Source organism: Marmota marmota, unplaced genomic scaffold (assembly GCF_001458135.2).
Source record: "Marmota marmota marmota unplaced genomic scaffold, marMar, whole genome shotgun sequence".
NCBI lineage: Eukaryota > Metazoa > Chordata > Mammalia > Rodentia > Sciuridae > Marmota > Marmota marmota.
The window spans coordinates 78,159,486-78,175,483 of record NW_026000026.1 but is presented as its reverse complement, the minus strand read 5'-3'; the positions used below and the strand labels follow the sequence as shown (position 1 = coordinate 78,175,483).

The following is a 15,998-nucleotide window of genomic DNA, read 5'->3' as shown; positions in this document are numbered from 1 at the left end:
TTCCCCTTGGTTCTTTTATTCATCCTTCCTTTTAAGACCCAGCATCATATACAAGGCATTGATTTAAGATATACAGTGAATCCTGGAGGATGGTATTCTTCCCCTTACACAGAATCACCTCTACCTCAGTGCTTCAGTTCGGCCTTAAATAGGCCATTCCTTCACATTCAGGATCATAACTTCTGATTGATACGGTATTTGATATAACTCAATGAGAAGGGCTAATGTATCACTTCCATCTATAATGAATTGCTGATAGGCCACCTGATCATATAATGTGGGGAACCTGGCTCATGATGGGCATTTCTGGCTAAATGTTCACTTGATGACTCTGGTCAGGCTTCCATTTCTACCAGGGTCTAATAGCTCTCAAGGATCTATTTTAAAAATAATGCACAATTCTCTTGTGAGAGGAGTCTAAATTAGGATTCTTCTGTTAGAACTTGCATAAACTCTATGTGGCATCTTTATCCACCACAGGTATCCCTGATACCATAGGTATTATTGGGTTTTATGGCCCATGTGGCAGGGCAACGTAACTGGATTAGATACAGGGCCCATTCGGCTAGACACTCAAAAGTTGACAGCTTTTTATGTATTCGGGCTGGAACATGTTTTCAGGTGTGGAATACATTGTCTTTAAAACTTGAAGAAGCCTTCCAGGTTTTATGCTTCCTTCTTTGCAGAAAATGTTGCCTAATGCAATAATTTATCTTTTATTTTGGTGAAAATATCCCAGAGTACCCTAATCCACTGGACTCCTAAAATTTTACTTAGGATTGGGCCCTGAATCTTTGTAAACTCCATCTCCCACTCTCTAGAGTTTATGTGTCTTACCAAAGTCTTCAATGAGCTTGTTATTTCTTGCTCATCTAGTCAAATTTATGATACCATCAATAGAATGTACCATTGAAATGTTCAAGCTATATAGACAGGTCTTTTAGACTATGTTGTGATAAGGAATAATAGTGAACATATGCTGGCCTTGGGACTATTCATGTGTACTCTTGTCTGTTCTAAGTACGTGCAAAGTGCTTTGGATCCCTTTTTCTGATGGAAAAGCACTTTTTTTTGCGAGACCAATGGCTGTATGCAATGTATGCAAGGCCACGTCAGTCTGCTTTTGAAAAGTAGCTGCTTTAGACCATTACTTGATCAAGTCACACTTTGGGATTTGTCTGGCATTTATAGTGTGTAAATCAATGAATTAAATGGAGACACAATGGGGAACACCAGTCCTGCATCTTCATGTCTTTACGTGTGCTATTTTAATCTCTGCCACTCCTCAGAATAAAAATGTTTTGATTTACTATCTTAGGTTAGAATGGAGGTCAGTTTTAAAGTTTTCTCAAGACTTCCTTGTATGATAGCTCTTACCCTAGAGACTAAGAAACCGAAGTGGAAGTGGTGTTTTGCTACTTACCCTTGTCTGTCTATTCCAATTAATCAATGGCAGTCTGTGAAAATGACCGTTAGGTGCATACATGACCACAGAGGCCAATAGTAAGCCACATCTAGGCCAGGAACCCATTTATTACTTGCCTTCTCCACATGTTTCCATTCTGCAAGTGATCTATGCTAATATTTCAAGTCTCTGAGTATCAGTGTCACTTGGGAACCTGTATTGTCAGTCCTCAAGATGTTTGATTGTCCCCTTTCCCAGTTAAATCACATCAGTGCGTGGCCATGAGGATCTGTTGTGCAGGGACTAAAGGAGTCATTACCATTTGTGCTGGGCATGGCATTGCAGGCTACTTCCTCCTGATGAAACAGCTTTGCCTTCACTTAATGGACTGCAAGCCTGAAAACTAGCTCAGATTCAGAAATTGGGCCAGAATTCATGACTTTTTAGTGGGGTTACTACCCTCAGTCTCTTGATCATTCAGTGCTTGATTTACTTTTATTATTCCTTATAATAGTTCCTCATTACTCCTATAACAAATGACTACACATAGAGGCTGAAAACAGCAGTTATTCTCGTACAGTTCACGGGATCAGAAGTCTAATATGTGTCTATGGGGCTAAAATCAAGGTGGCAGCATAGCGTCTATCCTACTGGAAACTCTAGCAGAGAATCTGTTCCTTGTCTTTCCCAGCTTCTAGAGGCTGCAAAATTTCCATGGCTCATGGTCATGTCTTGATGTCCTTGGCTCTGGCCCTCTCCTCCTTCGTCACAACTCCCTCCCTTCCTCTCTCCAACTCACTTTCCATCCCTCATAAGGTCTCTTGTGGTTACATTGGGCCCCCTCAGATATTCTAGGATTACTTTCCCATGACAAGATCCTTAACTTAATCACAAAGTCCATTTTACCATGCAAGGTGACATCTTCATAGGTTGTAGGGATGAGAAGGACATGGATATTTATGGTGGTGGGGAGGGTTATTCTGCCTACCATCATACTTATCTGGGCAACTTCCATTCATCTTGCTTCTCTGACCAGTAAGTATCTATTAAGCGTCTTCAAAATTCTTCAGGTCATTTGTTCCTGGATACCACTGTGACCTTGGGGCTTCAGATAATTATATCCACCTGGCTTTTCATGGTTAAGTGCTGCCACCTGCCTCTGTTGTGGCAGAAATGATTTCTAACATTAATCCTGACCTAAAAAGGGATTAAACAATATTTGCTAAATTTTATCATAGGTGAATAAATGATAAAAGTATGAATTTATATTGAATTCCAAATTCAAGTCCTACCACTTCTCAAAAACATTCAGATATCAACTGAACAGCATAGTTCAAAAGTGGTTTTAATAGGAAAGGAAGCTATTGCTGTGGGGGCAGTGAATGTTCCTACACTTATACCCACAGCTGATCTTAGATATTAAGAATGATATGCCAGGCTGACTTCTTTCCCAATCTCATGAATATAATTAGTCCAAAAACTGGGATTCTTTGATGAAAAGTGTCTCACAGCAGCAATTTTGGCAAAACAACATCTTAAAAATTCCTAAAGTTTAAATCAATCAATCAGATCATAGTGTCTCCCCCTATGATCTTCAAAGCAAAGCTTCAAGATTTTTTTTTTTCCCATTAGAATGAGTAGCTCACCTGTGTGTCTAGCATGTGCTGTATCAGATATAGAAATCAACATACAATAATTTATTCCTCCCACCGGAACTTACCCATAACCTTGACTTGTGGCTTTGAGATGAGCTGCTAGCAAAGCTCAGGGAACAGGCCAGAAGCCTCCAGAATCACTGTCTAATTGAAGAAAGGAATGAAAAACTCTATGTAGAGGCTTATACACTTTTGCCCAAGCTGGAGTGAACTTGATCTTGATTCATACCTTTTTGTGACTTACAATTTTTTTGGCTTCTGGGTATCAAAGACAAGGTTGTTTGTCAGTTTATTTCTGTATTTAATATGCAACATCTAATAATAGCAGTGAATCACCACTTTGATTTTCATTCTCTAACAGTGGAATTATATGACTAAGATTTCCTTTGTTTGAGTTGTAGGTAAATTTAATGACCCCAAATGACTTAACGGGCAGTTCTAAAATTAAATATTTATTTATATGACATTATAGTAGCTTGTATATTTCACAGAGTCCTGGTATGTAGATTTTCCCCCTTCAGTACTTCTCTATATTTATTTTGGAACTCTTTTTTTTCTCTACTTTCAAATTAAGACCATGGGGAAATATGTTTCCCATATTAATATAGCAAAATATAAATGTGTATATTTAAGAGTAGAAAATATTATTAGTGGTCAAAATTATAAATTATTGAACACAAATTTTTGACATTAAAACAAAGAATTTTCTGGACTTTTCTATCTATGCAATTAACTTTCCCCTCATTGGTTTTATTCTATTCCAAACACTATGAAAGAACTGGGGACTGTAAAAATAAATAAGACATAGTCCCTGACCACAACAAGTTCAGCAAGTAATAATCAAAACATTAAAAATAATGGTAGGAACAACTGCCACATGATTAACTTACTTTATTCTAAGAGCTTCATGTGAATGTTTATTTATTTTATTTATTTTTTATTTATTTTTTTTTTTATTTCACTTATTTATTTTTATGTGGTGCTGAGGATAAAACCCAGGATCTCACACATGCAAGGCTAGCACTCTACCACTGAACCACAACCCCAGCCCCAAGGTTTAGTCTTTCTTTAAAAGTATTATCACTTTATTCACATTTCACATTCACCAGCATGTCTTCTGATGTGGTGAATAAAGTTTTATTTTTTATTAAAAGCTTTTCCACATTAGTGAATGTTTATTTAGTCATCAGTACATCCACTGTCCTTGACTCCCTTGTGCATGCGTGTCCTCCCTTCTGTTTTAACCAGCTCTGATCCCGTTCTTCATCCTCAGTTTCCTTGAAGTTCTTTCTCCCTTCTCAACACTCAGCTAAGGGAACCCATATTAAATTCCACACCCTCCCTACTCCTGACCTGCACATATGCTGCTACAGTGGCTGAAGGAACAGTCACAACCAAGTTTATCTATCTATATTTAAATTCATGGCCACTAACTGAAGGGACTCCTGGGTGCTGCCAGATAATCTTGCCATTGCTTTCCTAATCCCTTTACTCTCCTGGAAAATAATTTCATGCCAACTCTTCTTTAACTTCCAGTACCTTCTCCCTCAGACTGCTTTACCTGACTACAGAGAAAAGAAATGCAGTCAGAAGACAAATTCCATAAACTCCCTCCATGAAATTAACCTAGCTACTGGCCTCTGCCAGGATACTTTGAGTTACTACTGTGCAGGAACCATTCCTGTTCCCAGCTGAGAGGAAGCCCTGCACTTGAACACTAGATGTCACCTGTGTTGCCCATTCAAGAACTTCCATATAGCAGTTGTCTAATTTCTCTGCTGCCTCATGCAATTTCCTCTCATCACTGAATCACCCCCATTGACACACAACTATGTTATTATTTCTGTGTCATGGAGTGACAAGCTACTGATCCATTGCTCTGTTTATAATAAAATCCTTTGAAAGAATTGTCTATGATATGTTTGAAGTTTTCACCTTGATTTTCCCCTAAAAACACTCCAGTGAGGTTTTCATCCCACAACCCCATTAAAACTGCCTGGCATACATAGTAGATATTCAGTAAATGTCCCTTGAATCACTTTCTACACACACACACACACACACACACACACACATACACAAAATGCCCCACAAAACACTATGAGGCAGATATTGAGATACCCATTTATATATATTTTGGTCAAGGTCTTTGTGACCTTGAGAGCACTTTCATCCAGTATCCATTCTCATCTTATTTTGCCCTTCTTTACAAAGTAAACACTGTCAGTATGTCATACTCTTATGGTCATGTCACTCCCTCACACTCATTTCTTTGGTAATTTCATCCACAATTATTGCTTTAAATGATACTTATAGTTTGACAACTTCCAGATATTTATCTCTGGTCTAGATTTCCCCCTTACCTTTTTAATCTCAAATATCTACCTGCATGTTCAACATTTCATTTGCATGTTTAGTAGGAATGTTCACAAACTCATTCTGACTTTTTTTCCTAATCCCATTCCTTCTTTGAATTTCCCATGAGTAGGGGCAAAGGGAAATCTTCCCCTTACCCTCTAAAGTTTGCTGGAAGAAGCTGACAAAGACAGATTAATTGGAGAAAAAGACACACAGATGTATTATGTGCATGGAAGTCATCACATGGTATGATTACCCACCAGCCCAACATGACTCAGAAACTTGTATACCTTATTCAATAGAAGAGAGGGAGAATGTAGAATGTAGATAATTTTTAGGGCCATAATAAGTGAATTGGTGGGGAACCATTGTGCTTGGAGAATACACAGTGGCCTGAGTTCAAGTCTGTTTGGCCCACAGAAAATGGATTGTTAATGGCTTTTATGGGACTGAATTAGATGACAGTGGTGTGACAAAAGAGTATCCAAGTGTAGACTTCACTGAATCACCCCCATTGGCATACAACTTTTCTTCCTCTGAGGACTTTTAGTCTTTGGTTAGTGAAATTTTAGTTTGAAGACTGAAGGCACTGCATTTCTTCTGGCAGAGCTCATCAGGTAGATAAGGGAACTTTGCAGAAAGCTGCTCTCTGTGCTAAGATGGGGAGAGACAAACAAAGGTCAGAGGGACCTTGATTCAGAGGTGAGGTCTAAAACTTCTTTGCATGTCAAAGCACAGGATTTGAGATCCCATTTTCTGAGTCTCAACTGCACCTTCACCTCCACTGAGATGCTTAAGTGAAAAAAAAATTAAGTTTGGCCCTTGATTGCTATTTCTCTCACACTCTATTCGAATCTATCTGTAAACACTGATGGCTTTACCTTGAAATATATCCAATATGTGACTTTTTTTTTTAAACCACCTTCACTGTTACCATTTGGTTCAATCTACTGTTATCTCACCTAGTCTTCAGTGACCCCTGTGTGTAAAAGTCACCCTATTCTCAGTACACATTGAAGACTATCCCCTCCCCTTCTCTACTTTATTTATCCCTAGGCACTTACCACCATTTGAACTCTTTTTATCTTGACTCATCTCTTTGACTAGGATATAATGTAAGCTTCAGAGAATCAGGGATTTTACCTGGTTTGTTCAAATATTTGTATCCTTAGTGCTTTGGTACACATAGGAGATATTCAATAATATTAGGTGAATGAATTAATAAACCATCACAAAAACATTGTGAGGTAGGTAATAAAGTCTCTATTTTAAAAATGAGGAACCCAGCCAGGGCTCTGAAAGTTAAAGTAGTCTGCTGAAGATCATGGACATAGGAAGTGGTTCCTTTCACTCCCAAATCCAGGTCCTTAAACAGCACACCCTTCTGGATTATAGTCCATACTTTTTCCTTGGGATTCAATATTATTTCTTTAAAGAAAGTCTTTAACATATAATTTTTGATCTTCCCCATAGGCTTTGTCGGCAGCCTCTTTCAAAGCCACAGCCTTCTAATCAGTGCTCAGGTACTAAATATATTCTGCTGGGTCATTCTTTGGCCTATATGTTGCCTTGCAATTTTGGAATTATCATACTAGCAAAGTGACTTGTCACCATCTTGGATTCACCTGCTCTGAAATCTAGAATCAGGAAACCCAGGAAGCCACAGAGGAGCAGAAATAGATATTTTAAAATCTAAGTTCTAATTACCTGCTGTTTAGTTACAAGATAGCTTTTATTCCACTTAATTACCTTTTCTTCAGATATAGATCTTTAAATTTCTACATTCACTCACCGAATAATTCTAATTTCTATGCAATTTCTATGGGCAAGAGGACTACTTCAGGTACTCAGTGAATAAAACCGACATATCTCCTGACCTCAAGGAGCTTGCATTCTTGTGAGGGGAAGAAAGATAATATAATACCCAATAATATATTAATATGTCAGGTGATAAAAATTACTGTGAAGATAAATAAAGCAGGAAAGTGGGCTAGCAAATGACAAATGGTACTCTTTTGACTAAGGATATAAAGAAAACTATGAGATATGGGACATTTTCATTATCATCATTATTATTCACCCTTGCAACACAAGCACTTAGAAAAAATAATGGCACAAGGTAAATGTTATGTGAATGTCATATGTCATGAGAATGCGTGAATGAATGAGTGATGGTGAAGAAAACGGCCCAGTTAGGAGGTTATACAGCAATCCAGTAATAACAGATGGTGGCTACGCAGGAAGAACTTTGCAGATGCAGAGATCATAGTATGGATATATATTGAAGGGACAGAAGCAATATCAGTAGCTGAAGATTGGATATAGAGTGTAGGAATGTTATGGAAGGAGAGAAGTCGAGAATGGGGCCAAACCATTGAGTAACTAGCATAGGGTAGCCATCAAGTCTGAGAGAATGGCAGGTTTAATGATCAAAATCAAGTTTCTTTGGGAGCTAAGTCAAGTCTCTGTTTCTCTGTGTCTCTCTCATATTTTCCTGAAGACCTAAAGCCAAGCACTGCTGTGTATCCAAGGAAAACCATTCAGAGTCATTCTACTGTGGAAAACATCCATACTGGTTCCACTTCTCTTTCCCTTGGCCAGACACAGAGGCATCCTGTGTTGATTGATGGCTGCCTTTCTTATTCCCGGAATAGGAAAAGCATAGCCAGGGAAGGATTTTTCCTTTAAATTCATCTTAGAGACTTTATTTTTATTTAAGAAAGTAAAAGATGATTGAAGAGAACAAAACAGGGAAAAATTGTGTGTTGTATGCTTCTGATGATGGCAACAGCTTGAACCGATTAGCTAGCTATTATGTATTCCAGTGCATGACTTGTCACAACAGTCAGATCTGAGGAGCACATTGGAATTCCTGTTCAGAATAGCCTCTTGTGGGCAAATCTAACCTCAAAAGGTTTATCAAGTCTTGTAATTTGAAAACACAACACACACACAAAATTATCAAGTGATTAAAAAAAATATAGTATTAAGATATTTGGTAAAGAGTTTCTGAATTATAATAACCTTTTAAAAGAAGAGATAACTCGGATGCAAGTAAGGCAGAGACACCCATGAAATTAAAGGGCAATTTAAAAAAAAAAAAAGATGCAATGGTATTTCTTTAAGATTGTCAAAAGTCCAGTACATAACTTCACTTTTCTAAAGCAAAGTTTGCAAGATCCCTTCCAGCAAGTGTGGAGCAATAAAATATGTGGGAAAGAGACAGAGCTCTGCAAGGTTTCATAGTATGTAGCTAATTCTCCTTTTACTCTGCTCTAAATATAATCCTGCTCATTTGCATGCCAATCCCAGAATGCTTTGTAATTTCACAATTCCTGGCTAGTGGTCTCAGCGTTTATGCTTTAAGAACAAAGCAAAATGTTTAGGGCGTGCCTTTGGCCCAGTCTTTTCTTTTTTTTCCCCCCTGCATATTGCAAAAGAGTACAGGGAGGTGACCTTGCTTGGCATTCATCCTCCTTGCCAGACTATCACAGAAATCAAGTGGAGACTGCTGTGGACTTTTCCTGTGAAGACACATTAGTCCAGTTAACCATGACTTACTGGAAGCTTGGATTAACTCAGCACAGAGAGGGAGTGCTTAAGGGGGGTTAGAGTGCCCTTTGATTATGTCACCAGGCTGGCTCATTTCAAGTTTGTGGAAAGCCACACTATTGCATTCTGTACCCTCCTTCTGTGGATACCTTATATAGCTTCTCTACTGCAAATGAGCCTTCAACCTATTGACAAGATGTCCACAACTGTGACCAGAGGCCTGATTTAACAGAAGTGTGCATTCAAGATCCCTAACAGATTTGGTCATGCTAAATGGCATTTACAAAATTTCTCTTTAGTAGGATATTAGGATTGACAGTTGGAGAGTGGGGGTGATAGAGGATTTTATAAATTTTGCATACACAGCCAAATTTTTGTTGTTATTTAAATTGTATGTTTGGGATTATTTTTCAGCAGATCAAAGAAAGCCCCCACACCCCAATCACCACTAAGACCCCACCTATAGTGGCCTCTCCAAATAGGTTTCCTTTGAATGTTTCATTTTAGCACATAGCTAAAGAACAATATATCTCAGTGCTGAAAGGCCATGTTTTGGGTCCTATAATTTCTATCAGCAATAAACGCAGAATTTTGAATAGTGCACATGGTTGATCACTGAGTGGCAGCAGCAGTAGTAGTTCTACTCACAAAATCAATGGCTGCACATCAGAACATTGCCCAGGCTTCTGTCTTGGCACTACAGGTGTTTTCTACTTTTTATCCACAGAACACTAATGTTTTCTCTTGAATCCAACAATGTAGGCTTTTTTTTTTTTTTAATATGGCTGAGAATATTTTTAAAATACAGAGAATAGTTAATGAGATACTGTGCCCCTCATCGCCCCCTGAGAGCAAATAATTGCTTTACGGTTTCTCAATATGTATTTTCATGGTCTCAGGATAACAGCAAATCGACCAGGCTGCATAAAGTCTGACCAGGTCTTTGCTTTCTAAAGGACTGCGCCTGCTGTTTACACACACTGCGACTAGCAGAGGCAGCGCCCAGCCCTTGGCTCTAACAAAGGCAGCTGCCGCCACAGTCAGCCCGCGCGGGGATGGAGAGCGGGTTCCGGGAGGGAAGTCCAATGCCATCTCTTTGCTGAAACAAGGGTTGGGACGAAGGAAAATCGGTCTAAGGGTTGTTTGAGGCGTTGGAGCGTCGAGGGGCTTGGCCCAGAAGGCTAGGGAGGGCGACGCTAGTACTTCTTACACCCAGAGCTGCAGCATCCCCGCCCGGAAAAGCCCCTCGCGCCCCCTGGTGGCTGTGGAGCAGGCTGGCTCCGTTGCACTAGCCGGTGGAGGGAGGGGGAAAAAAAAGGAAGAAAAAGAAAAAGTGGGTGAGGCAGATGCAAAGAGGAAAATCAATAGGGATAAGAGAGAAGAGGGAGGAGTCGCAGATCAGCCATTCTTGTCTTATGGGGTCCCAGCTGGCACCACAAAAGAAAAAAAAGACACAACAAAACCCGGGCGTGAACGCGAGTGGAGGAGGGTGTGTGTGGCGGGGGGGTCGGGGGTGAAAGGGGGACCAGGGAGATTTACTATTGTCTCTGGCAGCCACCGCGGGAGCCCGGGAGGGGGGCGGAGGCGAGAGGAGGCGGCGGCCGTGGCCAGCGCACCATTCGCTCCACCTGATCTCGGGGCGCTGTGCGCTGAGCAAGGCTCAGGCAAGCAGGAGCAGAAGGAGGGAGGGAGGCAGCTGCTGCAGCCACCGCCGCCACCATGTCCTACCAAGGCAAGAAGAACATCCCGCGGATCACGGTGAGTCCAGGCGCGGGAGCCGCTGCCACCTCCTCCCCGGTTCACTTGCTGCCCACTGCGCCGCGGGCGGGGCGGTTGGTCCTGCCGGCTTCCCTAGCCGGTCCCGGGGGAGAGACGGGGACCCGCTGTTCGGTGNCGGTGGTGGGGAGCGGCGGTCAGTCCAGCCGGCGCGGCTGGCGCCACACAGACTGAGCGACCCGGGGGCTTGGGGGAAACAAAACAAAGAGGAAACCCAAACAGTGGCAAAGAGAACTTTGGATTATTTTTCCTCCTCTCCTACTGCCCGTAGTTCCCGAGGGCGCACGGGCTCTCCGTGGACTCCCTTTCCGCCCCGGGCTCGGTGCGCCTGCCCAGGTTGAGGAGTGTTGCTTGTTGAAGGATCCTTTTGACCGGACTGGGGTGTGGGGAGATGATACCTTTCCTCGGGGGTACTCGGCAGCCTGACCGCGCCCCTCTCCTGGCTCCAGTCCCAGGGCTCTGGCCCCCATCGCCGCGAGGGTGGTGGGGTGTCTGGACCACCAGTCCTCGCGCGTCGCCTTCTTGCCTGCGTTCAGCGCGATTCATGTTTCCGTGAGTCATATTGGGGACCGGACAGATAACGTGGCTGCTGCGGGAATGATCAACTTTCTTTTCCCTTCGATTTATTTTATAATTTTTTCGTGTCATTTCTTTCTCACATCCCAAGAAAGGATGAGTTTTTGGTGATTTTAGTTTGTGGTCGCAGGCACAGGCTGTGTACATGTCGTGTCCTACTGCCATTGTGTGCAAGACCCAGCCACCCGAGGCTGGAGGGTGTCAGATGTGCTGGGCGTGCACCTAGGGCGGGGTGGAGAGGGAATGTGGCATTATCAGGTACAGAACCCACATCTTCAGCAGCGTCCAGAAAGGTGCTCTTCTGAGTAAAATACCGCACCCCAACGTGGGATTCCTCAGTGGTGTGCTGCAATGATGTCCCTGAATAACACGGCCATATGGCAGTCTGGGATGGGCACTAAAACAATCAAAAAGCAAAAGCCACTGACATTTGTTAGTTTAGTATGAAACAGTATGGTTGTGCTTTGTCTATAGTAAATAGGATTGTGTGTGTGTGTGTGTGTGTGTGTGTAGTGGAGGAATGGGTGGCTACTCCATCTTTGCAGGGCGAACAAAGGAAGTGATCTTCTGGCCCCTGGGAGGTTCTGCAGCTGCCCCAGAGCAGAGCTTTACCTGCCACCCCAGTTAAATTGCCAGGATCCACCAGGTTTTGCTGTGGGCTGGAGTCTGTTTGCTCTTGTTCCTTATTCTTGGAACACCCTGTGTGTTTGCTATTGCTATTGCTATGCAGTACCTTACTCTCCACAGGCAGGAAGATGCCTCTCTTGCCTCTAGTGAGTGCACTTTATTGTCAACTGGTTTATTTCCATTGCAGCATCATACCTTTTTCATGCACCTGAGCTTCACTTCACACAAATACACCCCAACCCTACAGGCTGGTCCCAAGAAAGAAACACTCCAAGGAAAAGAGATGAACTGGGTAGGGATCATTTTCCTGGGGAAGAGGCTTTGGATTTGCCACTACCTAATATCATTCATTTTTCATTATTGAGGGACCATTGCTTTTACTGTGCAAAATATCTTTTCAGTGCCAATTGTCTATGCAAAGATCTGTAGAAGGTAACATCCAAATTCTTTAAAAGCTGATTGGGACCAGAGCTCCATTTTTATACTTATTTCTCTAACTCAGGAGATAGAACCACAGCTCTCATGCTATTACATGCTGGAGGTATGCTGCATGTATATTCCACTTATTTACATTTAGTAAGCATTTGCCAATTTTCCTTTTTGGGATATACAAAGAATCAATTGGTTGTTTTTCCTCCTAGTCTGAAACTGCAATGGTTCTTCTTATGGAAGATCTGTGACATGGCTTTGCGGGCCACGCCCATTCTTCTATGTATCATTTAAGACACTTTAAAGAAAGATAAAGAGATTTAACCTTGATATAACTTGCTTTAAAAGCCCCAGGAAATGTAGCGGTGCCCTAATCTCAGGACCAGGTTTGCAGTGGGTTCCCTTTTGTTTCTGTTTGGATGATCTTCCCTGGGGTACATCCTTCATTTTCAGTGCGGCTCCTATCCTTTCTCTGGGCGTGGGGCGTGGTGCTGCATAGCAGCCTGTGCCTCGAAGCTGGGGCTATGTCTCCAGCAGCTTTAACAGGAGTGGACAGTGGTTGGAAATTTCTTCAGGCCAGGTTGCTTTACATTCATTGTTAAATCCAGAGGGATGACAATGAAGGGTATGGCCAGAGCAGTTGGTCTTTGGGGATAGGGAATCTATTTGTAGATTTTTTTCTTATGCTTTGTGTTTGTATTTTCATGAGCAAGAATTCTAGTTTAGAATAGATTATTTGTGTATTTTTTGCATGTCTATAGAAGATGATAATTATCTATGTACTATAAGGGTTGAGATACCTTATTAAGTATAGTTAAAAACATTAAAATATGGTCTCAAAGCTACACATAGAGAAAATGAGATTAAAGATCCAAATGTAACATCCATCGCTTATTGTCAATATCAGTCTAGTTAAAAAATGGTAATGTTCTGCAATTTGAATTAGATTTCCTACGCCCTCTCTTCCTTTCTGTGTAAGCTGCCCCACCCAGTTGCTGAAGTGTCACTATAATCTGAAGACTGAGGGGGGCAGTCTTTCCTGACCCTGTCCCCTTTTCCTCTCTAGTCACCACTTTCTGCCACCATGTTTGGTCCAAAGAAGAATTATTTTGTCATTTTTTTGTTTTTGTTTTTCTCCTTCCACTTATTTTTGCTTCTCTCCTGAGATTAAAACATGCCCACTAGCCTATGTTTATGGTTTCCTGGGTGCAGGGAGAGGAGACACAGTTCTCTGTCACTGGTGGAACTGGCTGGGCCTTTTCCTTTGAGTAGTTCAGGCCTCTGATCTTTTTTGTTCCCTCTCAGGGTATTTTATGGATCAACTTTTCTACCTCCACACTAGTCCTTGCTTCTAAATATCAGAGATTGACCATTCTGGGTGGTTCATCAGATCAGGACAACAGACCTTGCATATACACTGTCTGGTCCAGTGCTTGGCACATGGATACCTAATAATTTTCAGTTAAATGACTGCATGATTTAAAAATAATTTCTAATAATAAAAAGTCATATCTATTGAATGTTAATGTGCATCAGGCATTCTGTTAAGTGCCTTGCATGCATTGTCTCATTGAGTCATTGAATCAATACTGACAGTCACTATAGCTATCCCTATTTCATGGATTAAAAACTTAGAAAATCTCTTCTACCTTTTATGTTAAGTAAAACATAAAGACAATATTTGGGATGGTAGCCACCATATCAAGTTTACAGGGGGACAATTTTGGTAGTTGCAGTCATTGGTTTCCTCTTATATAAGCTATAACTTGAAACTGACCGCAAGGGTGGGTACTTTAGTTCCAGTGCTTTATATGAGTTTTCTAATTAGTTTTCCTAATTTCTAATTTCTCTGCAGGAAATCATCTCACAGTTAAGGAAATTGAAACATAGCTAGGTGAAGTCAGTTATCCAGGTGAAGTCAGTTATCCAGAGTCATTCGGTGAGAATTTTGAGGCAGAGCTGGAGATTACACCCAGGGCTTGCCCAGCATCAAAGCTGAAGCTTCCCTGGTTCAATTCTGCCTCCCAGAGCCACCTGCAGCTGAAGGTTTTTGAAAGGTGTAGATAAAGAGCTCCAGAATTCCCTATAGAGGACTGACTATTTGTAATTGGATGCTAATTGGATGTCTATAAATATTGTCTTTCAGATAATACGTTTCAATTGCATTTGAGGTTGAGTTGTGTGTATGTTATTTGGGAACTTCTAGAAGAAGCATCCTTAGTTAGGAATTCCACCTGGAGAGTTCAGTCTAAGGTGTGCAGTCAGAGCTCTGTGATCTTGCTTAAAAGTGTTTTAGGTGCTATAAGGTTTTGGTTTTGTTGTGTTTTGTTTTTTTAAGAAGACAGTTCTTATGAACTGGGTGGAGGAACACCCAGCTCTTTGAAGCTATTGAGTTGGGGACTTAAAACTAGACTAGAACCTAAGGAAGTGACCAGGGAAACCCCACCCTTGAATCTATACCTTCATTTTGCTTCTTAGGATATCACTTAAGAATGGGAGAAAATATTAAGAGATGAAGGATTAGAGTTGGAGAAACTGAAAGAAGGAGTTACCCCAAACCAGCCCTATCCATGTAAGGCATCTAAGAAGGGAAATTCCAGAGTAAAAGACAGAAGAATAATACCAAACACTGAGGAATGGAAAGCATCTTAGATATCTGATCGTGGAAATCTTGTCCAGGCCCTGCCTGGGGTGTTCACTGGTTACTTGATATTTTGAGCAGGTATGCAATGGTTGCCAACCAGGTTTTCCTCTTTCCCAATACTAGCAAAATGCCTCTGGTGTATAAAGAGCTCTGGACGTTAGTTGCTGTGACTGAGCCAGCTGGGCACTTTGGAGAATTCTAGAGAAATAGATTTCCTGAGAGAATTCAAGTTTATGTGGCAGAACCATTAGCTTATAAATAAAAAGCCCCCTTTATTATCTCACTGGGCTGTTGGGAGACTTAAATGAGGCAGTGACCTTGAGAGTGGTCTGTGAACCCGGATGTTTTTAAGGTTGTAAATATGGGTTTATTTATAAAATCTCAACTTCTTTGGAATGTGGAAATTAATAAAAGACTTGGCAAAGGTCTGCTTTGGAAAGAAACTACTTGGGAAGCTTCTTTTTTAAAACAAGTTTTCACAAACAAAAATGAATGCTGTGTTATATGAAATCCGAGTTTTTTGCTTTGGTTATGTTACAGTTACTCTGCAGAATTGTACTTGTCATTTTTGACAGTCCAGTGAAGGCCATCAGTCTATTGTGAAGTTTGACCCAGGAACTCTCCCTGAACTTAAAGACAGGACATTTTCCTAGTTTAGTTGAACTGTATTGTTTTTCAGTCCCAGTTGGCTTCCATCTTAGAGTGACACAGGTTATAGATGTCCTTTCTAAGTGATTATTCACAACAAGACTTTTAGTTGTTTTTCCTCAGCTGGAAAAATAAATTGAATTTGAAAAAAGAACAAAAACCCTCTATATCCTAAAGGACCCTTGTTTCTTTACCTACTGGCATATTTTACAGAACCATTTATGTCTATTTTATTACATTTGAAAAGTTCAAAAATTTTTATAAAAGTAAGGATGTGTCCCTAGGATGCAAATGTGCCTCTGTTTGTTTAAATCAATGCTTCTAATAA

The 15,998-nt window shown here is 41.0% G+C and overlaps 1 protein-coding gene across 2 annotated transcripts in view; it reads left to right on the top strand.

Moving 5' to 3' along the window:
• Dpysl3 (dihydropyrimidinase like 3) overlaps positions 1-15,998 on the top strand; it is a 107,351-nt gene that overhangs the window by 38,987 nt on the left and 52,366 nt on the right. Inside the window, exon 1 of one of the 2 annotated variants that reach the window (XM_015485842.2) lies at positions 10,261-10,728. The exons of the other annotated variant lie outside the window; for it this stretch is intronic. Within the exon in view, the coding sequence (XP_015341328.1) occupies positions 10,690-10,728 (39 nt within the window). The 5' untranslated portion in view covers positions 10,261-10,689. Of the gene's footprint in view, positions 1-10,260; positions 10,729-15,998 lie in introns of those variants that run through there. 2 annotated transcript variants of the gene reach the window in all.